The sequence below is a fragment of the Scyliorhinus canicula genome, chromosome 2, assembly GCF_902713615.1.
Source record: "Scyliorhinus canicula chromosome 2, sScyCan1.1, whole genome shotgun sequence".
Classification (NCBI taxonomy): domain Eukaryota; kingdom Metazoa; phylum Chordata; class Chondrichthyes; order Carcharhiniformes; family Scyliorhinidae; genus Scyliorhinus; species Scyliorhinus canicula.
The window spans coordinates 276,703,471-276,729,838 of record NC_052147.1 but is presented as its reverse complement, the minus strand read 5'-3'; the positions used below and the strand labels follow the sequence as shown (position 1 = coordinate 276,729,838).

Genomic DNA, 26,368 nt, shown 5'->3' with positions numbered 1-26,368 from the left:
AGTGTGGCATCAAGGAGCCCGAGCTAAACTGAAGTCAATGGAAATAAGGGTGGGGGAAACTCTCCGCTGGTTGGAGTCATACCCGGCACAAAGGAAGATGGTTGTGGTGGTTGGAGGTCAATCATCTCAACTCCAGGACCTCACTGCAGGAGTTCCTCAGGGTCGTGTCCTAGGCCCAACCATCTTCAGCTGCTTTATTAATGACCTTCCTTCCAACATAAGGTCAGAAGTGGGGATGTTCGCTGATGTTTGTATAATGATCAGCACTCCTTAGACACTGATGCAGTCCATGTCCAAATGCAGCAAGACCTAGACAATATCCAGGCTTGGATTGACAAGTGGCAAGTTACATTCATGCCACACAAACGCCAGGCAATGACCATCTCCAATAAGAGAGAATCAAACAATAACCCCTTGACATTCAATGGCATTAACATCGCTGAATCCCCCATAATTAACATCTGGGGGTCTACCATTGACCAGAAACTGAACTAGACTAGCCACATTAATACTGTGACTACAAGAGCCGGTCAGAGGCTCGGAATTTTACATCAAGAACTCACCTCCTTACTCCCCAAGGTCTGTCCACCATCTACAAGGCACAACTCAGGAGTGTGATGGAATACTCCGCACTTGCCCGGATGAGTGCAGCTCCAACAACACTCAAGAAGCTCAACACCATCCAGGACAAAGCAGCCCCGCTTGATTGACACCCCTTCCACAAACATTCAAACCCTCCACTACCGACGAACAGTGGCAGCCGGATGTACCATCTACAAGATGCACTGCAGGAACTCACCAAGGTTCCTTAGACAGCACCTTCCAAACCCATGCCCACTACCATCCAGAAGGACAAGGGCCGAAGATACCTGGAAACCCTACCAGCTGGAGGTTCTCCTCCAAGTCACTCACCACCCTAACTTGGAAAAGGTGATGGAGTTGCATTGCTGGTTAAAGAAGAAATTAACACAATAGTGAGGAAAGATATTGGGTGGGATTCTCCCGTCCCCAGCGGGGTGGGGGTCCTGGAGTGGCGCGAACCACTCCGGCGTCGGGCTGCCCCGAAGGTGCGGAATCCTCCACACCTTCAGGGGCTAGGCCAGCGGCGGAGTGGTTTGCGACCCGCCGGCTGGCATGGAAGACCTTTGACACCGCGCCAGCCAGAACCGAAGGGACTCTGCCGGCCGGCGAGAGTCCGCGCATGCGCGGGAGCGTCAGCGACTGCTGAAGTCATCCCCGCGTGTGAGCAGGGGGGGGGGTCACCTACACGTCGGCCATCACGGAGGCCAACACGGCCGGCGGGTAGGAAAAGAGTGCCCCCACGGCACAGGCTCGCCCGCGGATCGGTGGGCCCCGATCGCAGGCCAGGCCACCGTGGGGGCACCCCCCGGGGCCAGATCGCCCCGCGCCCCCCCAGGGAATTAGAGGCACATGCAATAAAGGAACATCTGTAATTATGGGTGACCTTAATCTGCATATAGATTGGGCAAATCAAATTAGTAACAATGCCAGAGAGGAAGAATTCCTGGAATGTACACGGGGTGGTTTTCTGGACCAACAGGTTGAGGAACCATCGAGAGAACAGGCCATCCTGCACTGGGTATTGAGCAATGAGAAAGGGATAATTGGCAATCATAGAATCATAGACTGTACAGTGCAGAAGGAGGCCATTCGGCCCATCAAGTCTGCACCGGCTCTTGGAAAGAGCACCCTACACAAGCCCGCACCTCCACCCTATCCCCACAACCCAGCAACCCCACCCAACACGAAGGGAAATTTTGGACATTAAGGGCAATTTAACACGGCCAATCCACCTAACCTGCATACCTTTGGACTGTGGGAGGAAACCGGAGCACCCGGAGGGAACCCACGCACACACGGGGAGGACGTGCAGACTCTGCACAGACAGTGACCCAGCCAGGAATCGAACTTGGGACCCTGGAGCTGTGAAGCAATTGTGCTAACCACTATGCTACCCTGCTCGTAGCACACTAATATCTCGTTGTGCGAGGTCCCTTGAGGATGAATGACCACAATATGATAGTGTTCTTCATCAAGATGGAGAGTGACATAGTTGATTCTGAGATTAGGTTCCTGAATCTGAATAAAGGAAACTATGGTGGTATAAAGCGTGGGTTGACTATGATAGATTGGGAAAAGTCCAAAGATGTGCAGGTTGGGTGGATTGGCCATGATAAATTGCCCTTAGTGACCAAAAAGGTTAGGAGGGGTTATTGGGTTACGGGGATAGGGTGGAAGTGAGGGCTTAAGTGGGTCGGTGCAGACTTGATGGGCCAAATGGCCTCCTTCTGCACTGTATGTTCCATGTTACTTAAAGGGCTGACGATGGATAGCCAATGGCAAATATTCAAAGAGTGAACTGCAATAATTATTAATTCCTGTCTGGCACAAAAATAGAGTAGAAAGGTGGCCAAACCTTGGCTTGCAAAGGGTATTAGAGACAGTATTAGGTCCAAGGAAGAGGCAAACAAATTTGTCAGAAAAAACAGCAGGCCGGAGGATTGGGAGCAGTTTAAAATTCAACAAAGGAGGACAAGGGGATTGATTAAAGACCAAGGGGAAAATAATAATAACCTTTTGTTGTCACAAGTATGAAGTTACTGTGAAAAGCCACTATTCATCACATTCCGGCGCCTGTTCGGATAAGCTGGTACGGGAATTGAACCCGCGCTGCTAGCCTTGCTCTGCATCACAAACCTGCTGTCTGGCCCACTGAGCTAAACCAGCCCTTATAAATAGAGTGCAAGAGTAAGCTTGCAGAGAACATAAAAACCGATTTTCTATATGTATGTGAAGAGAAAAAGATTGGGGAAGACAAATGTAGGTCCCTTACAGTCAAAAACAGGGGAATTTATAATGGGGAACAAAGAAATGGCTGACCAATTAAATACATACTTTGGTTCTGTCTTCACAAAAGAGGATATAAATAACATACCAGAAAGGGTTTAGTGAGAGGGAATAAGTGCAAGAAATCAGTATTAGCAGGAAAATGGTTTTGGGGAGATTGATGGGATTGAAGGTTGATAAACACCTAGGGCCTGATAATCTACATGCCAGTTTACTTGAGGAAGGGGCCCCAGAAATAATGGATGGATTGCTGATCATCTTCCAAGATTCTACAGAAACTGGGGCAGTTCTTACATATTGGAGGGTAGCTAATGTATAAAATATTTATTCACGGAGCACTTGGAAAATAGTGGCAGAATGGGAGAGAGCCAACATGGATTTGCGAAAGGGAAATCATACTTGACAAATCTACTGGAATTCTTTGAGGACATAACTAGGGGGGTTAATGAGGGGGAGACAGTGGATGTGGTTTATCTGGACATTCAGAAAGCTTTCAGAAGGATGAGCATGCAAAATTAAAACATGGGGTAGTAGATTGAGATGGATAGAAAACAAAGAGGAGAGATACATACGTATTTTTCCAAGTGGCAGGTTGTGATTAGTGGGTTACTTCTGGGATCAGTGCTAGGACTCCAGCTATTCAGAATGTATATCAATGATTTAGATGAGGGAACCAAATGTAATATCTCCAAATTTTCAGATGACACAAAGCTGGGTGGGAGGGTGAGCTGTGAGGAGGATGCAGAGATCCTTCAGTGAGATTTGGACAGGCTGAGTGAGTGGACAAATGCATGGCAGATGCCGTATAATGTGGATAAATGTGATGTTATCTACTTTGGTAACAAAAGCAAGAAGGCAGATTATTATCTGAATGGCTATAAAGTAAGAGAGGGGATTGTGCAATAAGACCTGGGTGTCCTCGCACACCAGTCGCTGAAGTTAAGCATACATGTGCGGCAGGCAGTGGTTAGCACTGTTGCTTCACAGCGCCAGGGTCCCGGGTTTGATTCCTACTTGGGTCACTGTCTGTGCGGAGTATGCACGTTCTCCCCGTGTCTGCGTGGGTTTCCTCTGGGTGCACCAGTTTCCTCCCACAAGTCCTGAAAGATGTGCTGTTAGGTGAATTGGGCATTCTGAATTCTCCCTCTGTGTACCCGAACAGGCGCCGGAATGTGGCGACTAGGGGCTTTTCACAGTAACTTCATTGCAGTGTTAATGTAAGCCGACTTGTGACAATGATAAAGATTATTATTATTAAATAAGGCAAATGGTATGTTGGCCTTCATTGTGAGAGGATTTGAGTACAGGAGCAGGGATGTGTTGCTGTGATTATACAGGGCCTTGGTGAGGCCACGCCTGAAGTACTGTGTGCAGTTTTGGTCTCCTTATTTGAGGAAGGATGTTCTTGCTCTAGAGGGAGTGCAGCGAAGGTTTACCAGACTGATTCCTGGATAGTGGGAGTGACGTATGAGGTGAGATTGAATCTGTAAGGATTGTATTCACTGGAGTTCAGAAGAATGAGGGGGGATCTCATAGAAACCTATAAAATTCTAACAGGACTGGTCAGGGTAAGATGCAGGAACGATGTTCCCGATGGTGGTGTGTCCAGAACCAGGGGTCACAGTCTGAGCATACGGGGTAGACCATTTAGGACAGAGATGAGGAGAGTGGTAGCCTGTGGAATTCACTACCACAGAAAGCAGTAGAGGCCAAAACATTGTTTTCAAGAAGGACTTAGATATAGTTCTCAAGGCTAAAGGGAACAAAGGATAGGGGGGGGGGGAGCGAGAACAGGCTATTAAGATGGATGATCAGCCATGATCATAATGAACGGTGGAGCAGGCTCGAAGGGCCGAATAGCCTCCTCCTGCCCCTATTTTCTATGTTTGTATGAAATCGGGAAATGAAGTCTCGCTGACGAGAATCGCGTTTCCCAGATTGTGTGTCCATGTCGCCATTCTCTCTGATGGTGGACGCGGGCCAAAATAGCCCCGCCCACCCCAATGCTACAAACATACCAATTAGGAGCAGGAGTAGGCCACTCGGCCCCTCGGGCCTGTTCCAACATTTGATAAGATCGTGGCTGATCTGATTGTAACCTGAGCAGACTGATTCCTGGGATAGCGGGACTGAAGTATGAGGAGAGATTGAGTCGATTAGGATTATATTCGCTTGAGCTCAAAAGAATGAGGGGGGATTTCATTGAAAGCTTTAAAATTCTAACAGGATTAGACAAGGTAGATGCAGGAAGGATGATGGGGGTGTCCAGAACTAGGGCCGGGATTCTCCCCTACCAGGCGGGGTGGGGGGGGTCCCGGCGTAGCGGAGTGGCGCCAACCACTCCGGCGTCGGGCCTCCTCAAAGGGGGAGGCACCTTTGGGGGCCAGGCCCATGCCGGAGTGGTTGGCGCCACGCCGACTGGTGCCAAAACTGGCGGCAGCGGCCTTTGACGCCGGCCGGCATCGGGATGGCCGAAAGGCCTTCGCCAGTTCGCGCATGCGCCAGTGCGTCAGCTGCCGCTGACGTCACCACCGGCGCATGCGCACTACGGGATTCTCTTGCCTCTGCCATGGTAGAGGCCGTGTCGCTGGCGGAAGAAAAAGAGTGCCCCCACGGCACTGGCCCGCCCGCCGATCGGTGTGCCCCGATCGCGGGCCTGGCCACCGTGGGGGCACCCCCCGGGGTCCGATCACCCAGCGCCCCTCCCAGGACCCCGGGGGCCCTCTCGCGCCGCCAATCCCGACACCACCAGAGGTGGTTGAAACCACGGCGGCGGGAGAGGCCTCCCAGCGGCGGGACTTCGGCCCATTGTGGGCCGGAGAATCGCCGCAGGGGGCTCACCGATCGGCACAGAGGGCACACCAATCGGCGGGGTGTGATTCCCGCCCCCGCCCATTCCCGGGTGGCGGAGAATTTCTGCCACGGCGGGGGCGGGATTTTCGCCGGCCCCGGGCGATTCTCTGACCCTGCGGGGGGTCGAAGAATTTTGCCCTAGGTGTCAAAATTTGAGAATACGGGGTAGACCATTTAGCACAGAGATGAGGTGAAATTCCTTCACCCAGAGAGTGGTGGCCTGTAGGAATTCACTACCACAGAATTCCACATTCCCACGTTCCCCTGATAACCTTTCGTTCACTGACAGACGTGGGCAGCACGGGAACATAGTGGTCAGCACAGTTGCTTCACAGCTCCAGGGTCCCAGGTTCGATTCCCGGCTTGGGTCACTGTGCGGAGTCTGCATGCTCTCCCTGTGTGTGCGTGGGTTTCCTCCGGGTGCTCCGGATTCCTCCCACACTCCAAAGATGTGCGAGTTAGGTAGATTGGCCGTGCTAAATTGCCCTTAGTGTCCAAAAAGGTTAAGTGGGGGTTCCGGGGATAGGGTAGGTATGTGGGCTTGAGTAGGGTGCTCTTTGGAAGGGCCAGTGCAGACCCGATGGGCCAAATGGTCTCCTTCTGCACTGTAAATTCTATGAAAATACTTGTCAAGAATCTATCCAGCTCTCCCTTAAAGATATTTAAAGAAAGTGGGCGGATTGTCCCTGCCTGATCCCTCAGGATCTTAAAGGTTTCAATCTAGTCGCCTCTTATTCTTCGAAACTCCAGTAGATAAAACCTTAACTTCTCCAACCTTTCCCCATTTCTGGTGATGGTCTGGTAAACCTTCTCTGAACAGCTTCTAATGCATTTACATCCTTCCTTAAGTATAAAATCCTTCCTTAAATAATGTTTTCCCTCATATCGCTTCTCCTTTTGTCCCTTATTTTGAATCTGTGCCCTCTAGTTCCTGACGTTCTCTTGAGAGGGAAGAGTTTCTGCCTATTTACCCTGTCCATACCCCTCAGGATCCTGAATACGCCGATCAAGTCTCTTAGCCTTCTTTCCTCCAAGGAAAACAGACCCAACCTCTCCAGTCTATCCAAAGAGCTCGCGTTGTTCATAATTCTTGTGAATTTCCGCTGTACTCTTTCCAATACCTTCACATCCTTCCTCAAGTAATAATAATCTTTTTTGTCACAAGTAGACTTACATTAACACCGCAATGAAGTTACTGTGAAAAGCCCCTAGTCGCCACATTCCGGTACACCGAGGGAGAATTCAGAATGTCCAAATAATGGGCGCAATTCTCCGCACTCACGACGGTGCGGAGAATAGCGGGGGTCGTAAATTTTTACGGCCACGCTAGTCTGACGCCCTCCCGCTATTCTCCCCCCCCCCCACGCCCGACTCCCGACACGAATCGCTGCCGCCGTTTTTTTACGGCGAGCAGCGATTCTCAGCTGGCCGATGGGCCGAAGTCCAAGCCCTTTACGGCCGTTTTTACGAACGGCAAACACACCTGGTCTGGCCGTTCGTAAAAACGGCCGTAAAGTCCCGATCTTGGCAACCATGGCACCGATTGGCACGGCAGTACCACGGCCGTGCCAAGGGTGCCATGGGCCCGTGATCGGTGGGCACCAATCGCGGGCAGCGGGTCCGATTCCCGCGCACTCTTTGTCCTTCTGCCGCCCCGCTGTATCAATTCGCGGGGCGGCTGAGGGGCATCCCGGTCCGCGCATGCGCGGGTTTCGTGCAAATGCGCGATGACGTCATCCGCTCATGCGCGGGTTGGAGTCTTCCAATCCGCGCATGCGCAGCTGACGTCATGCGACGCGTCAGCCATCGCAAACTCTGGCAAGCGGGCTTAACGAAATTCGTTAAGCCCGCGATGCCGGAGTTCACGGCCGCGGAATGCTAGCCCCGACCGGGGACCAGAATCGGTTCCCGGTCGGGGGGGGGGAGGCTGGCGTCAAACCCGCCCGTTTTTGACGCCAGCCTTACGATTTCTCCCTGTTTGGGAGAATCGCGCCCAATGTCTTTCTCTTTCTTCCAACTTTTTGCTCCCTGTCTAACAAGATTTCTATCCATCTCAAGGCACTACCCGCAATCCCATGCGCTTTAACTTTACATAGTCCACTTCGCTGCATTGACCTTCATCTGCCACTTGTCTGCCCAATCCACCAGGATGTCTGTCCTTTTGAAATTCAAGACTATCTCATCACAGTTAACAGCACTTCCAATCTTCCTATCAACCTCAAATTTTGAAATCATGCCCTGCATTTAGAGAATGGGCGGGATTCTCTGACCCCGCGCTGGGTCGGAGAATCGCCGGCGGGCCACGCCACGAATCGGTCTATGCCGCCCTGACGCTGGTACGTGATTCAACGCCATTGGCACCGGCGTGGTTGGCGCGGCGTCGGTCGCGGGCCGCTCTACGCAGCCGGCCCACTGATTCTCCGGCTCGGATGGGCCGGGTGGCTGTAAGAAAAGAGCTGAGTCCCGCCGACGCCGTTCTAACCTGCTCTAGGCCGGTGGGACTTCGGCGTGTAAGGGTCGGGTGGCGGCCTTTGGGGGGGGAAGGGAGGGTCCGACCCTGGGGGCAGCTCCAATGTGGCCTGGCCCACGATCGGGGCCTACCGATCGGCGGGCTGGCCTCTCTGGCTGGGGGCCTCCTTTCCTACGCGCCGGCCCCTGTATCCCTGCGCCATGTTGCATCGGGGCCGGCGCGTTGAAGGAGGCCACTGCGCATACGCACGTTGGCACCGGTGCCACTGCAAATGTCCTCGTTGGCGCCGGCGCAACTACGCATGCACGGATTCCGTGGCGCACAGTTTGTGCTGGGATCTGCAGCTGGAGCGGCGCGAACCACTCCAGCACCGTGGAGGGGCCAGAATTAAACGTGGGAGCGGCCTGTTCATGCCGTCGTTAAACACAACGGCGTTTACGAAGGCGTTTACGACGGCGTGGACACTCTGCCGCGGGATTGGAGCATCCCACCCAATATGCTTCTTTTTTATTTTGCCTGCCAAAATGGACAATTTCACATTTGCCCATATTTCACTGATCTTTGTTCATTCACATAAACTAGTCATGTCCCTTTGTCGCCCCCTTATGTCCTCTTCACAACTTGCTGCCCTACCTATCTTTGTATCACCGGAAAATTTAGCAAACAAATTCAGTTCCTTCATCCAAGTCATTTAATAATATAATAATAATCGCTTATTGCCACAAGTAGGCTTCAAATGAAGTTACTGTGAAAAGTCCCTAGTCGCCACATTCCACCGCCAGTTCGGGGAGGCTGGTACGCGAATTGAACCTGCGCTGCTGGCATTGTTCTGCATTACAAGCCAGCTGTTTAGCCCACTGTGCTAAACCAGCCCCTATATATGTAATCAATTGAAGTACCATGCTGGAAATAAGTGCTTTATTCATGTGGTACACCACTCGTTACACTCTGCCAACCAGAAAAAAGATCCATTTGTGACAATGCTCCGCTTCCTGTTAACTGGCCAAACGTCCATCCATGCCAATATGCTACCCCCATACCATGAGTTTATATCTTCTGCAATAATCTTTGTTATGTCACCTTATCAAATGCCTTCTGGAAATCCGAGTACAGTACATCCACCTGTTCACCTTTATCCACAGCATATGTGAATTCAGAGATCTCCAAAAGACACTATTTCCCTTTCACAAAATCATGTTGACTCTGCCTGATTGCCCTGAGATTTTCTAACTGCCCTGCTGTATAACGCCTTGAATAATAGCTTTTAACATTTTTCTCCAAGAGAGATGTGAAACTAACTGGCCTGTGGCTTCCTGCCTTTTTGAATGTAGGGGTTACACTTGCTAGTTTCCAATCCAATGGAATCTTCCCCGAATTTAGGAAATTTTGGAAAATTAAAGCCATTAAACAATTAAAAATTGTTTGTTGTTGGATCTTGCTGTGTACAGATTGGCTGACATGTTTCGCTACATTACAGCAGTGACAACACTTCAAAATGACTTAATTGGCTGTGACGTGCTAATGGGTCATCCTGAGGTCACAAAGGATGCTATAGAAATGCAAGTCTTTTCCTTTTATTTCAAACCATGCAACAAGTAAGCATCCCAGAATCAGAAGTACCACAGAAAGCTATTAACAGGCAGTGTGCGTGTCTGACATGGGTGTAACTGTACATCCGACAAGTGTTCCGAAAGGTTGCAATTAAAGAATTTGGCGATGTGGTTTGTTTTGATCAATGCGTTGTGCTTCCTTTAACAGCTGCACTGCGGACTCTGCAGCCGTACAGTCATCCCATCACCAGGAGCTGGTGGATGACATCACCGTCAATGAACAGGACAATCAATCAGGCCCGGTCTCCACGGCAACCCTGGATTGCGGCGCAGAAGGCAATCGGAAGCCTGCTGGTGTTCATCGGCAGACAGACTGTGTAAATAAGCTGGCCCTTTATTGCTTTCAGCTGTGAGGCGAGAACAATTAGCCGAGCCGAAGATTTACCCTAGTGGGCAAGCAAGTAAGATGAGGAGGCTGGTTGGTGACTAATTGCAGCTTGATGCCGACACAGGCCGCATTAGGTGCCAGCTATGTGGCAACTTGACGCATTATGTTGTTGATGGACTCATGAGAGAAGCAATGGTGGGAACGTGGCAACATGGGGAATTGCTAAACAGGGGGAAGATCACGGTCTATCGAGTATGCCTTCTACCATCCTGGTAGTCGCATAAAACAATGATGATGGAGCTGTTGGCTAATTATAACGATCCATCTCTCTCAATTAGTCTACCACAGATACCAACGTGTGACAACGAAACCCAAGTTGAGGGATTCAGCTGGTTTACGTATTGAATAATGAATACCCAGGAGCGGGAAAAAGAGCAAAGGAGAGATTGAATGACACAAGAGATGATGGTACAAGGCAAAAGGGGGTAATAGGACATAATGGGTCGAGGGGAGGTGTGAAACGATCATTATCAACAACTGCGGTTAAAGAAATTGAGGATGTTTGTTACGGTCTGAAATTATTCAACTCAGCGTTGAGTCCGAAAGCTGTGAAATGCCAAATTGAAGATTGAGGTGATGTTCCTCAAACTTCCATTGAGCTCCATTGGAATAGTGTAGTAGGCCAAAGGTCGAGAGGTCAGAGTGGAAGAGAGCATGAAGTTGACAGATGGCCAGAAGGTCAGGATTACACTTGCAGATGGAACGGGCAAGCTGAGAAATGGAATTGAAAGCGCAAGCAGATCGCTGCTTCTCCGGGGTGGAATGTTCAAGGCCCTGCACGGTGGGAAGGGGGGGGGGGGGGGGGGGGGGGGGACGGGACGTGAAAGAGCTGGTATTGCACACCTTGCACCTGTGTGAGAAGGTGCTGTGGGAAGAGGAGGGGATGTTGGGGGAGGGGGGAATTGAAAAGTGGGCAAGGGAATCGCGGAGGGGAAAACAGTCCCTTTGGACTGCTGAATGGCCAGGGAAAGATGTGTTTGAAGGTGGCACCAAGGTGGAGGTGATGGAAATGGTGGAGGATGATCTGTTGACTAATGAGGCAGGTGGAGTGGAAAGTGAGGACAAGGGGGGGGGGGGGGGGGGTGGAAGGAAGGAGCGAGGGCTGTAGCACAAGAATAGGATGGAGACGGCCCATATACGGAGTCTATATATAGAATAGGAGGTCTTCTGCTTCTGAGACAGAAGCTCCGAGTTCGAGTCCTACCCCAGGACCTGATGGCCAAGGAAGGTGCGTTCGTAACGCGGTCAAACAGGGTGAGTGTCAGCCTGCAAAATCCTTCCAAACACGCCAATGGCTGGCGGTAAGAACGGGAGAGTCTTGTGGTCAGCCATGTGGAGTGGCTCCCTCCTCAAGCTATAAGCCTCAGGGGACCTGTTTCAGAAATGACTGCAGACAAATGCTTAGCGTATTGTGGGATGATATAGAACGAGAGGTCATAGTTTTAGAATAAGGGGTCCTAGATTTAAAGCAGAGATGAGGAGAAATTATTTCGCTGAAAGCGTCATGAAGCTGTGGAATTCACGACCCCAGGGTGCAGTGGGTGCCGGGACTTTGAGTAAATTTAAGGAGGAGGTAGATTTTTAGTTTAGTAATGGGTTGAAGGGTTATGGAGAACAGGAAGGAAAGTGGGGTTGAGACCGAGAGGAGATCGGCCATGATCGTATTGAATGGCGGAGCAGACTCGAGGGGCTGAATGGCCGACTCCTGCTCCTAGTTCTTATGTTCTTGTCGCCTGGGAATGTGACAGAGAAAGAAGGGTAGATGCGACTCATCACACTGGCCGTATAATGCAGCAAACCCCAGACCTTCTTGTCTCCCAGTGGCTCTGCTGCAGCCCCTCTCCCAGTATCGCCACTCAGTCCCCGAGTTGGAACAACAGCGCCGTTCTAACTCGGACTTCATTTCATTTGTTCCCGCAATGATCTTGACTATTCCTGATTCCTCTTCCTCAGCATTCCCTCCCCGGATGTCGGAGGTCGAGCTCTGATGCAGCCTATGGGACCACGGACACCGCCAAGGCCCAGCGCGAGTGCCGTCTGCGCCCCCATTTCAGCGACCCCATGCCAGCCGACGCGGTCAAGCGAAAGCAGCTGGAGATGAGGATAGCGGCTGCTGCCTGGGGCCTCGGCCAGAAAAGACGCCAAGACAAGGATTGCAGCGGTGGGTAAAACAGCTGAGAATTCAAGGTGTGGGGTGGCTCCATTGGGGAGCTGTCTTGCCTCTGATTAAGGTGGTGGGGGTCAAGCTCTGCTTCAGAATATACAGCGGAGAAATGTGTTCATGTCGCGGTGCTCCACTGTCTTGCGTGTTTCCCTGGGGCAGAGAGTGCCACAGGGTGCCTGCTAAGTGTGGAGCCCGCTTGGCATCTTCATTCAGTGCAGAAGGAGGCCATTCAGCCCATTGATTCTGCACTGACCCTTGGAAATTATTCCACCCTCCTCCGCCCTATAAGTCTGCACATTCTCCCTGTGTCTGCGTGGGTTTCCTCCGGGTGCTCCGGTTTCCTCCCAGAAGTCCCAAAAGACACACTGTTAGGTGAATTGGACATTCTGAATTCTCCCTCTGTGTACCCGAACAGGCGCCGGAATGTGGCGACTAGGGGCTTTTCACAGTAACTTCATTGTAGTGTTAATGTAAGCCTACTTGTGACAATAAAGATTTTTATTATTATTCCCTGTAACCCAATAACCCCTCCTAACCTTTTGGACACTATGGGCAATTTAGCATGGCCAATCCACCTAACCTGCACATCTTTGGACTGTAGGAAGAAACCGGAGCACCCGGAAGAAACCCACGCACACACGAGGTGAGCGTGCAGACTTCGCACAGACAGTGACCCGAGACCTGAATTGAATCCGGGACCCTGGCGTTGGGAGGCAGCAGTGCTAACCACTGTGCCACCGTGACATCCGTCAAATATTGTTAAATGTATTTCTTCCCTTTAATCTAGGATGACATTCCGGTAGCACTGTTGAGGGGGTGCTGCACTGTCAACAGTGCTAACTTTAGGAAGAGATGTTAAATTGAGGCCCCCCTGCCCTCTCAGGAAGATGTAAAAGATCCCATGGCCATATTTGGTAGGCACTCGTGGATGAGACTTTATCTCGCTCCAAACGATTCCAATGCAGCGTTAAAATCAGGCCCTTAGTTTAAAGTGGAGGTTGGAACCTCTGGCAGTGCAACACTCTCCCCTGCACTGCACTGGGAGCATCAGCTAAGATTAAGCACTTAAGTTCCTGGAGTGGGATTTGAGTACACAACCTTCTTGACTCAGAGGAAGGAGTAGCGACCCATTATGCCAAAGTTGACAACAAATCATATGTTTCAAAGTTGAATATTGCTGAAAAGAAAGAAAAAACTGTTCGCAACAGGTTGTACTCAACCAGGCTGCACCTGCAAAGCCCAAGACTGTTGTTGTTAGATATGATTCCACGATTGGGCAGTACTTGCTGAACAACCCTGAGTGTGCTAATTGCTACGCTAACAATAAAGTTAAGATAATCACTCAAGCTGATAATGTGGCTCGTTTACACTTGCTAGAAGTGACATACATTCATACACAGGGACCCGTTTTTTGCAACAACAAAAAAGGAATATGTTCAAGCCTTATACCTGTGTTGAATGATCTGGGAGTTTGGAGAGCCAATAGTTCTCCATTGCTTACTGGATGGCAACATCTCGGCCAATCAGTGTCAACTTGCCAACCAGTCAGCACTTTTATCTCCTGTGGTATGAATTGTTGCGATCGTTTAAAATTTGGTGTTCTTGTGTTTGTTTTGATGAGTGCAAAAGGAAAAGCTTCAGCAACATTTAAAATTGAGAAGGAAGGGATGTTGGGTCTTTTAAAGGATATTAAGGTAGATGGGTCTCTTGGGCCGGATGGGATTTATCCCCAAATACTGAGGGAAGCAAAGGAGGAAATTGCCAGGGCCTTGACTGATATCGTTGTATTCTCATTGGAGGTGTACATAAATGATCTGGAGGAAAATGTAGCGGGTCTGATTAGTAAGTTTGCGGATGACACCAAGGTTGGTGGAGTGGCAGATAGTGTTGAGGATTGTCAGAGAACACAGCAGGATATAGATAGGTTGGAGACTTGGGCAGAGAAATGGCAAATGGAGTTTAATCTGGACAAATGTGAGATAATGCATTTTGGTAGGTCTATCAAAGAAGGGAAATATACCGTAAATGGTAAAACTCTTAGGAATATAGAAAGTCAGAGAGATCTGGACATGCAGGTCCACAGACCTTTGAAGGTGGCAACAAAAGTGGACAAGGTAGTCAAGAAAGCATACGGAATGCTTTCCTTCTTTGGACGGGGCATCGAGTATAAAAACTGGCCAGTCATGGTACAGTTGTATAGAACCTTGGTAAGGCCGCACTTGGAATATTGCGCACAATTCTGGTCGGCACACTACCAGAAGGATGTGGAGGTTTTGGAAAGGGTGCAGAGGAGGTTTACCAGGATGTTGCCTGGTCTGGAGGGTGTTAACTATGTGGAGAGGCTGAATAGACTCAGACTGCTTTCATTAGAAAGACGGAGGTTGAGGGGTGACCTGGTAGAGGTCTACAGGATTATGAGGGCATGGTTAGAGTGGATGTGCAGGCACTCTTTTCCAGGGTGGAGGGGTCAGTCCACCAGGGGGCATAGGTTTAAGGTCCGTAGGGCAAAGGTTAGAGGAGATGTACGAGGCATGTTTTTTATGCAGAGGGTGGTGAATGCCTGGAATGCATTGCCAAGGGAGGTAGTGGAAGCAGATACGTTAACGGCGTTCAAAAGGAATGTTGACAAACACACGGGTAGGATGGGCATAGAGGGACACGGCACAAGGAATTGCTGAGGGTTTGGGCCAAGGTTGGTATCATGACCAGTACAGGTTTGGAGGGCTGAGGGGCCTGTTCCTGTGGTGTATTGTTCTTTGTTCTCTGTTAACCTGTCACTTTTTCCAGTCATGTTCAAGTTCGGTAGCACGGTAGCATTGTGGATAGCACGATCGCTTCACAGCTCCAGGGTCCCAGGTTCGATTCCGGCTTGGGTCTCTGTCTGTGCGGAGTCTGCACATCCTCCCCGTGTGTGCGTGGGTTTCCTCCGGGTGCTCCGGTTTTCTCCCACAGTCCAAAGATGTGCAGGTTAGGTGGATTGGCCATGATAAATTGCCCTTAGTGTCCAAAATTGCCCTTAGTGTTGGGTGGGGTTACTGGGTTATGGGGATAGGGTGGAAGTGCTAACCTTGGGTAGGGTGCTCTTTCCAGGAGCCGGTGCAGACTCGATGGGCCGAATGGCCTCCTTCTGCACTGTAAATTCTATGAAAAAAAACTGTTTCAAAGTTCCACGATGTTGCAATTTCTGTATCATTATACTTGTGGAGAGGAATGAGGGACAAGATGGGGCAGTGGAACGCAAGGAACCTCTTGGTTCTTCAGGCCCTGATTTCTGGCTTTTCCAGTGAACGGAACACTTAGTGGCTGAGTGATGTCGAACAGATGCAAAGTGCAAACCCTGTGTTGAGTTAAACAATGTCAGGCAGAAGGGGTACTGCAACTGGGATCAACATGTGGAGATGGTGTGGTGGTAAAGTCACTGGACTAGTAATCCAGAGTCCAAGGTGAATGCTCTGGGAACACGGGTTCAAATCCCACTCTGGCAGTTGCTGGAATTCAAACTCAATTAATAAATCTGGAATTGAAAGCCAGTCTCATAATGGTGACCGTGAAAATATTGTGGAAAAAATTAGACCATGTCCATTTCGGGAAGGGAATCTGCCATTCAGATCTGGTCTGGCCTACATGTGACTGGAGATTCACAGTAATGTGGTTGACTGTTAAATGGCCCAATATACCACTCAGTTCAAGGGGCAATTAGGGATAAGCAACAAAGGTTGGCCAGAGAGGTTCACATCTGTGGGCGGCACAGTGGTTATCACTGCTGCCTCACTGCGTCAGGGACCGGGGTTCAATTCTACCCTCGGGTGGCTGTCTGTGTGGAGTTTGCACATTCTCCCCGTGTCTGCATGGGTTTCCTCCGGGTGCTCCGGTTTACTCTCACAGTCCAAAGAAGTGGATTGGCCATGCCGAATTGCCCCTTAGTGTCCAAAGATGTGCAGGTTTTGGTGGGGTTACAGGGATAGTGCTGAGGAGTGGGAATAGGTAGGGTGCTCTTTCCGAGGGTCGGTGCAGATCCGATGGGCTGAATGGTCTCCTTCTGCACCTTAGGGGTTTTATGAATTCTATGTATATCCAGAGCGCCCATTCAGTGTGCTGTCGAGGGTTATTGGATGACTAGAGAGTATGGCGAGAATTTTATGCCCCTCCCCATTCCAAATCAAATAACTTGCTGCCCCTTACGTGAAAAAATGATCACTTGGGTCTATATTCTCTGTGAAGTCTCGAAGAATGAGAGTCGATTTCATTGACGTGTTAAAAATTCAGGAGAGAGCTTGACAATGCAGAGTCTGAGGAGCTTCCACCTGACTGAAGAATCTGGAATAAGGAGCCATAGCTTCAGGATGTGGGGTCAGCCATTTCAAAGAGAGACAGGGTGAGCGTGTGCGCAGAAACAGCAGAGGATATTTCCGTGCCTGGTATATTCGTAGAGATGGAGATAGAGAAATACAGCACAGAACAGGCCCTTCGGCCCACGATGTTGCGCCGAACTTTTGTCCTAGGTTAATCATAGAATTTTGGACAATTTTTCATGGCCAATCCACCCAACCTGCACATCTTTGGACTGTGGGAGGAAACCGGAGTACCCGGAGGAAACCCACGCAGTCACGGGGAGGATGTGCAGACTCCACACAGACAGTGACCCAAGTCGAAATCGAACTTGGGACCCTGGAGCTGTGAAGCAATTGTGCTATCCACAATGCTACCGTGCTGCCCTTAAGAAGTTAACCTACACTCCATTATTCTAACCTAATCCAAGTACCTATCCAATAGCCGCTTGAAGGTCCCTAACTTTTCCGACTCAACTACTTCCACAGGCAGTGCATTCCATGCCCCCACTACTCTCTGGGTAAAGAACCTACCTCTGACATCCCCTCTATATCTTCCACCATTTATCTTAAATTTATGTCCCCTTGTAATGGTGTGTTCCACCCGGGGGAAAAGTCTCTGACTGTCTACTCTATCTATTCCCCTGATCATCTTATAAACCTCTATCAAGTCGCCCCTCATCCTTCTCCGTTCTAATGAGAAAAGATGAGTTGAAGCAAAAATCCAAGACTCAGTGTGTCCCAGTGAGGACTGACCCGGGACAGTTGGCCATCCTGGTCTGAGAGGAGGGGAAACGTTTACAGTCAGAGGCCTGGGAATCTTTGGGATTCTCTCACACAGAGTAGTGGGTGCTTGTCATCCACTAATACACAGACTGAGGTTGGTAGATTTTTGGATCTAAGGGAACCAAAAGATAAAATTGGGCAAGAAAGTACAGTTGATTAGAAGGTCAGCCATGATCTTATTGATTGAGGGAGAAAGGTCGAGAGGCCGTATGACCAACTCCAGCTCATAGTTCTTCATTTTCTATGTACTGGGGATTGCCTGGCAAAGGAGAAATCCTTGAGAGTGCCTTGATGGATGTGTTCAGATCTTGTGCCTAACTTTAATGCTTGTCCTCTTGCCCTTCTTATGTCTACAGAAGTACAGAAGTGAAAGATTGAAAGGGTTTTGAACTGATATTGAGAGACCACAAAAGTAGCAGTAATTACTGTGAAGAATGAGTACTTACCAGTAGATTTATCCCCGGGGTATTTAGCTATGATTTAACTTGCACTCATTCTAAAGTGTTCACATTTCCAAGTTAATGCTATCACACGCATAATTATACAATTGACAGCCTGCATTAATATTTGATAATGCCGTGCAGTAATATTCCATGTCAATGTATGTTACTGTCGCAAGGTGGTGTATGTTAGCTTGTCACGATGGTGTTCGTAAACTTCCCAAAATTATGTATGTTAATATCACCTCACAATGTGTTAATATCCCGACAATGTATTAGAATTTAGAACAGTACAGCACAGAACAGGCCCTTCGGCCCTCGATGTTGTGCCGAGCAATGATCACCCTACTCAAACCCATGTATCCACCCTATACCCGTAACCCAGCAACCCCCCCTTAACCTTACTTTTAGGACACTACGGGCAATTTAGCATGGCCAATCCACCTAACCCGCACATCTTTGGACTGTGGGAGGAAACCGGAGCACCCGGAGGAAACTCACGCACACACGGGGAGGACGTGCAGACTCCGCACAGACAGTGACCCAGCCGGAACCGAACTTGGGACCCTGGAGCTGTGAAGCATTTATGCTAACCACCATGCTACCGTGCTGCCCTCAAATATCCCCTGACAATGTATTAATATCCCCAGACAATGTGTTAATATCCCCTGACAATGTGTTGATATCCCCTGACAATGTATTAATATCTCCTGAAAATGTGTTAATGTCTCCTGAAGATGTGCGTTAGTACCCCCTGACAATGTGTGTTAATGTCCCCTGACGACGTGTGTTAATGTCCCCTGGCGATGTGTGTTAATGTCCCCTGGCGATGTGTGTTAATGTCCCCTGGCGATGTGTGTTAATATCCCCTGGCGATGTGTGTTAATGTCCCCTGGCGATGTGTGTTAATGTCCCCTGACAATGTGTGTTAATGTCCCCTGGCGATGTGCGTTAATACCCCCTGACAATGTGTGTTAATATCCCCTGGCGATGTGTGTTAATGTCCCCTGGCGATGTGTGTTAATATCCCCTGGCGATGTGTGTTAATGTCCCCTGGCGATGTGTGTTAATATCCCCTGGCGAAGGGCAGCACGGTGGCCTAGTGGTTAGCACAACCGCCTCACGGCGTTGAGGTCCCAGATTCGATCCCGGCTCTGGGTCACTGTCCATGTGGAGTTTGCACGTTCTCCCCGTGTCTGCGTGGGTTTCGCCCCCACAACCCAAAAAAAATGTGCAGAGTAGGTGGATTGGCCACGCTAAATTGCCCCTTAATTGGAAAAAATAATTGGGTAATCTAAATTTTTAAAAAAATATCCCCTGGCGATGTGTGTTAATGTCCCCTGGCGATGTGTGTTAATGTCCCCTGGTGATGTGTGTTAATGTCCCCTGGCGATGTGTGTTAATGTCCCCTGGCGATGTGTGTTAATGTCCCCTGGCGATGTGTGTTAATGTCCCCTGGCGATGTGTGTTAATGTCCCCTGGCGATGTGTGTTAATGTCCCCTGGCGATGTGTGTTAATGTCCCCTGACGACGTGTGTTAATGTCCCCTGGCGATGTGTGTTAATGTCCCCTGGCGATGTGTGTTAATATCACTGACGATGTGTGTTAATGTCCCCTGGCGATGTGTGTTAATGTCCCCTGGCGATGTGTGTTAATATCACTGACGATTTGCAATAATATCCTCTGAGTTAACATCTCGACAATATTTGGATTTGGGTTTTGTTTATTGCCATGTGTACCGAGGTACAGTTAAAAGTTTTTTTCTGCGAGGAGCTCAACAGATCATTAAATACATGAAAATAAAAGAAAATACATAATTGGGCAACACAAGGTACACAAGTAACAGCAGTATGTTAATATCTCCTGACAATATGTTAATATCTCCTGACAATATGTTAATATCTCCTGACAATATGTTAATATCTCCTGACAATATGTTAATATCTCCTGACAATGTGTTGATATCCCCTGAAAATGTGTTGATATCCCCTGGCGATGTGTGTTAATATCCCCTGACGATGTGTGTTAATATCCCCTGACGATGTGTGTTAATATCCCCTGACGATCTACACTCCATCTACACCTCCCGCTGCCTGGGGAAAGGGGGCAGCATAATCAAAGAACTCTCCCACCCAGATTACTCACTCTTCCAACTTCTTCCATCATAGGATAATAGAATTTACAGTGCAGAAGGAGGCCGTTCGGCCCATCAAGTCTGCACCAGCCCTTGGAAAGAGCACCCCGCTTAAGCCCACACTTCCAACCTATCCCCGGACCCTAGTAACCCTACCTCACCTTTTTTAGACACTAAGGGCAATTTAGCATGGCCGATCCACCTAACCTGCACGTCTTTGGACTGTGGGAGGCAACCGGAGCACCCGGAGGAAACCCGCGCAGACACAGGGAGAACGTGCCGACTCCGCACAGATAGTGACCCAAACCAGGAATCAAACCCGGGACCCTGGAGCTGTGAAGCAACAGTGCTATCCACTGTGCTACTGTGCCGCCCAACTTGGTCCGCTCTTGTCCTCAGCTGGTGCCTACACGACCTTAACAGCACCACCAACACTGGTGGCTGACAGCAAGAAACTCAATAGACCGCAGATCAAACCTGGAAGGTTTCTGATCTCTTGGGTCCTGTTTCTTCTGTGCAGAAAAACTGAATGGAGTCTGTAATTCTTTCCAGAACTCCTATTATTATGCTGTGTAAACTTCCTGCTAAGGACAGTGCTGCTGGACCCTCAGCGGAGGGAGTGAATAAGGAGGGAGGTTTCTGGGAGTGTTTTAAAGGAGCGGAGAGAGATTTAGGAACGGAATTCTGGAGCTAAGGGCCTCCAACCAACGATGGAGCAAAGAAAAATGGGAATGCACAAAAGGCCAGAACTCAAATACGTAACCCCAGTCCCATAACCTACATGATTGGCTCTTAATACCATTGGTACAGCAAGGGATGGGCGGTAAATAATGCCGTGTCACTGTTGCCTACAATAAGGTTGACAATAAGCCCTGGCAAAACCATGAATTCCAGGACTTGCCACCTCAACGCCTAACCTGCTCGCACAGAAATACTGATGGCCAATTTGGAGAAAATGATTTAAAACAGACAACCTGAAGAGAATTCAGTAGAGTTCTACAAGGCTGCTACCATCTGACATGAAAACATGCCAGCTAACTTTCTGCTGAAGGGTCTTCCTCAAGAGGAAGTACTGTGCTTTTCAGAGAAATTAGGCCATTGGAAAGAAAAGAACTTCCAAAGGTGGCCAAGAATAGTCGGCCCCATTACAAGTTAGCAATAGCTCTTGGGATTTCTCAACGTTAACAAGAAACCTGATGCCCCGAGACTGTGGTCCTTGGGAGACCCTGACGGTTCGCTCCAATGAGCTGATCGTCTGTGCAAAGGAGATACAGAAGTCTGAGAACACGCACAAACAGACTCAAAAACAGCTCCTTCCCCGCTGTTACCAGACTCCTGAACAACCCTCTTATGGACTGATCTCATTAACACTACACCCTGTATGCTTCACCCGATGCCGGTGCTTATGTAGCTACATTGTGTATCTTGTGTTGCTCTATTATGTATTTTCTATTATTTCCTTTTCTTTTCATGTACTTAATGATCTGTTGAGCTGCTCGCAGAAAAATATTTTTCACTGCACCTCGGTACACGTGACAATAAACAAATCCAATCCAATCCATGCTGTGCGTTAATATCGCCAGACGATGTGCGTTAATATCCCCTGACGATGTGTGTTAATATCTCCTGGCGATGTGTGTTAATATCCCCTGACGATGTGTGTTAATGTCTCCTGGCGATGTGTGTTAATATCGCCAGACGATGTGTGTTAATGTCTCCTGACGATGTGTGTTAATATCCCCAGACGATGTGTGTTAATATCTCCTGACGATGTGTGTTAATATCTCCTGACAATGTGTGTTAATATCCCCTGACAATGTGTGTTAATGTCTCCTGACGATGTGTGTTAATATCTCCTGACGATGTGTGTTAATATCTCCTGACGATGTGTGTTAATATCTCCTGACGATGTGTGTTAATATCTCCTGATGATGTGTGTTAATATCTCCTGACGATGTGTGTTAATATTTCCTGACAATGTGTGTTAATATCTCCTGACGATGTGTGTTAATATTTCCTGACAATGTGTGTTAATATCCCCTGACGATATAGAACAGAATATCCCCTGCGAAGTGTGTTACTGCTTCCTGTGACTCTGGTGGTTTCTCCAGATGTGGTATCACAGTGTCAGTGTTCAGAATTTGCTTTTCTGTTTAGTTCTGTATCCAGGGCACGAAGAAATCTAATAAAGTTTGTGATTTTTTGATCTCTGATACACAGACCCACTTTCCAGCCCATCCAGTCGGACGGCTGAATCGTCTTTGAGCTCAAAGCCAGGTGATGGCCACCAGGGACCCAGCTCGGGCCACAGGTCGAAGCATCGCTGGAGCAACTTGAGCACAGACAGCGGTGTGGTGGGACTAAATGACAGGAGCGAAGAGAAGGAGCAAGAGGAAGGTGAGCGGGTGCGGAAGAGCAAACCCGCCGAAGTGGAGAGAGCGGACAGTGGCATTGGACCAGCCATGGCCAAGAAATGGAAAAGCCGGGTGGGGGAGTCGGCCCGCTCCGTTCAGGCCTGGGTGGCTCATCGACCCTGTGTCGACTGCGGGGAGAGAGATCTCTCGGAGGCAGACCCAAGGGGTGTGGCGAAGAGACTAGAAAACCTCTGCGGCCAGTGCGCCAAGCGCAGGACAGAGCGCAAGGAGGCCATTCTGGAATTCGTCAACACAGAATCCAGCTACGGGGAGGACCTCCGCATCATCAAAGAGGAGTTTTACCTCCCCATGCAGGCAGCTGGGCTCCTGAGCCCAGAGCAGCTAACTGTGATCTTCAGTAACATCCAGGAACTCATAGAGGTCAATGAGAGGTTTCTGGAGCGGCTCCATGACTCTACTGAACAAGCACTTGATCAGGTGGGTAGGGGCTTACATCAGGACATCCAAATAACAACTCTCTCGAACACTGAAGGGAGACTTGGAATAAAAAGATTGTACACTTAAATAGAACCTTCTACAACATCGCAAAGCACTTTCCAACCAGTGACATACTTTTGAAGTGTAGTCACTGTTGGAATGTAGGAACCATGGCAGTCAATTTGCACAGGGCAAGATCCCCAAAACAGTAATTTGACAATAACCTGATAATGAGTTTTTGTGATATTGACTGAGGGATAAATATTGGCCTGGACTCTGTTGAGAATATTCCTGGTTGTTCTCCAAAATAGTGCTAAGTGATCTTTCGCAATCACCTGAGAGGACAGACGATGCCTTGGTTTGACATTTCATCTGACAGATGCCACCTCCAACAGTGCTGCACTCCTCTAGTACTGTGCTGCACTGGGGGCCGGTTTAGCTCAGTTGGCTGGACGGCTGGTTTGTGATGTAGAGCGAAGCCAACAGCGAGGGTTCAATTCCCGTAGCGGCTGAGGTTATTCATGAAGGCCCTGCCTTCTCAAACTTGCCCCTCGCCTGAGGTGTGGTGACGCTCGGGTTAAATCACCACCCATCAGCTCTCCCCCTCAAAGGGGAAATCAGCCTATGGTCATCTGGGACTGTGGCTACTTTACTCACTGCACGGGTGAATCAACCTGGATTTTTGGCCTCAAGTTTCCGGAGTGGGAATGTTTGATGGGGACAGTGTAGAGGGAGCTTAACTCTGTATCTAACCCCGTGCTGTACCTGTCCTGGGAGTGTTTGATGGGGACAGTGTAGAGGGAGCTTTACTCTGTATCTAACCCCTTGCTGTACCTGTCCTGGGAGTGTTTGGTGGGGACAGTGTAGAGAGAGCTTTACTCTGTATCTAACCCCGTGCTGTACCTGTCCTGGGAGTGTTTGATGGGGACAGTGTAGAGGGAGCTTTACTCTGTATCTAACCCCGTGCTGTACCTGTCCTGGGAGTGTTTGATGGGGGACAGTGGTAGAGGGAGCTTTACTCTGAATCTAACCCCATGCTGTACCTGTCCTGGGAGTGTTTGATGGGGACCGTGTAGAGGGAGCTTTACTCTGTATCTAACCCCGTGCTGTACCTGTCCTGGGAGTGTTTGATGGGGATGGTGTAGAGGGAGCTTTACTCTGTATCTAACCCTGTGCTGTACCTGTCCTGGGAGAGTTTGATGGGGATGGTGTAGTGGGAGCTTTACTCTGTATCTAATCCTGTGCTGTACCTGTCCTGGAATTGTTTGATGGGGACAGTGTAGAGTGAGCTTTACTCTGTATCTAACCCCGTGCTGTACCTGTCCTGGGAGAGTTTGATGGGGATGGTGTAGAGGGAGCTTTACTCTGTATCTAATCCTGTGCTGTACCTGTCCTGGGAGTGTTTGATGGGGACAGTGTAGAGCAGGGGTGGGCAAACTTTTCCGTGCACGGGCCACATTCAGAAATTCACAATTTTAAAGGGTCGCATAGTATATTAAGTAAAATAATTAATATTTAAAATAGCCAAAATAAAAGGTTTTTAAAGAAAAAAAAAGCAATTAATTTTTATTAATTAATATTTTAAAGTAGAAACTTCACATGAAACACATGTTGTGCCGAGCAATAATCACCCTACTCAAGTCAACGTATCCACCCTATACCAGTAACCCAACAGTCCCCCCCCATTAACCTTAAAATTAAAAAATAAATAAAAAATTTAAAATGACTTGATCTTGGTGGGCCGCATAAAGACCCCACCCCTGGTGTAGAGGGAGCTTTACTCTGAATCTAACCCCGTACTGTACCTGTCCTGGGAGTGTTTGATGGAGACAGTGTAGAGGGAGCTTTACTCTGTATCTAACCCCGTGCTGTACCTGTCCTGGGAGTGTTTGATGGGGACAGTTAGAGGGAGCTTCCCACTGTATCTAACCCCGTGCTGTACCTGTGGTTGATGGGGACTGTGTAGAGGGAGCTTTATTCTGTATCTGGGCTGCCTTCAAATGTTTGAAGGGCCCTTTAAGAATGTGAGGACTGCATCACATCTGATCCTGAACTTGGACAATATTTCGATACCCACACACACACATGTAACTCCGAATGGATGGCCATCAGGAGCAGGACCCCTGGCTGACTTTGTTTCCCCAGCTCCCAATCTTTGACAAACCAAAGTTAATGCTTTTTCACAAACTGTAAACCTGGCTGAGATTGGTCAACACCAACTGGCTCAGAGTTTGACCCGCGCGATGTTGACATGGGTAACCTGGGCCATCCTTGTTATTTTCTATTTTCTTTTCTCTTATTCTCTCTTGACCCATGTCAAGCTCCTCATGTGTGATGTGGGGAATTCAGGGATTCTTCTGGTGACCCTGGCTCCTTCACCTGCAAGATGTCTGTCCAATTGCAGTTCCTGTTGACCGCTTGACAGCTCTGGAGCTGCGGTGGATTCACTTTGGAGTATCCGCAATGTGGAGGAAGTTGTGGAGAGCACGTTCAGCGAGTTGGTCACACCGCAGTTAAAAATTACTGAGGGAGATAGGAATTGGCTGACCACCAGACAGAGGACGCGTAGGAAGGCAGTGCAGGTCTACAAAATTATAAGGGGCATAGACAGGATGGATAATCAGAGACTTTTTCCCAGGGTAGAGGGGTCAATTACTAGGGGGCATAGAGGGGCAACGTTTAGAGGAGATGTGCGAAACAACCTTTCTACACAGAGGGTAGTGGGTGCCTGGAACTCGCTGCCGGAGGAGGTGGTGGAAGCAGGTACGATAGTGACATTTAAGGGGCATCTTGACAAATACATGAATAGGATGGGAATAGAGGGATACGGACCCAGGAAGTGTAGAAGATTTTAGTTTAGACGGGCAGCATGGTCGGCGCAGGCTTGGAGGGCTGTACTTTTCTTTGTTCTTTGTTTTGTTCTTTGTAACGTTAGAGGTAAAAAAAAATGGGATGAGGACCTAGAAGCTGAATTTAGGGAGCTAGGAGTTAAACTAAAAAGCTGTACCTCAAAGGTAGGAATCTCAGGATTGCTACCAGTGCCACGTGCTCGTCAGAGTAGGAATGGCAGGATAGCTAAGATGAATACGTGGCTCGAGGGATGGTGCAAGAGGGAGGGATTCAGATTCCTGGGATATTGAAACCGGTTCTGGGGGAGGTGGGATCAGTACAAACCGGATGGACTGTACCTGGGCAGGACCAGAGCCAATGCCCAAAGGGGAGTGTTTGCTAATGCTGTCGGGGAAGGTTTAAACTAATGTGACAGGGGCATGGAAACCAATGAGGAAGTGGGATGGAAGTAAGGGGGGACAGAAACAAAAGGCAGTAAGGGAAAAAGGGGAAGGCAGAGAAACCAAAGACAAAAATTAAAAAGGGGCATATTACATCATAATTCTAAAAGGGCAATAAATATCAAATAAACAAGCCTGGAGGCTCTGTGTCTCAATGCGAGAAGCATTAAGGTTGATGAATTAAC

At 49.0% G+C, this 26,368-nt stretch overlaps 1 protein-coding gene across 2 annotated transcripts in view; it reads left to right on the top strand.

Annotated features, from left to right (window-relative positions):
* Positions 1–26,368, top strand: part of si:dkey-91i10.2 (uncharacterized protein LOC555224 homolog) — a 213,505-nt gene that overhangs the window by 175,948 nt on the left and 11,189 nt on the right. For both annotated transcript variants that reach the window (XM_038790098.1, XM_038790099.1), the window contains exons 4-6: positions 9,950–10,118; positions 12,143–12,350; positions 22,262–22,893. In XM_038790098.1, the coding sequence (XP_038646026.1) occupies positions 9,950–10,118; positions 12,143–12,350; positions 22,262–22,893 (1,009 nt within the window). The remainder of the gene's footprint in view (positions 1–9,949; positions 10,119–12,142; positions 12,351–22,261; positions 22,894–26,368) is intronic.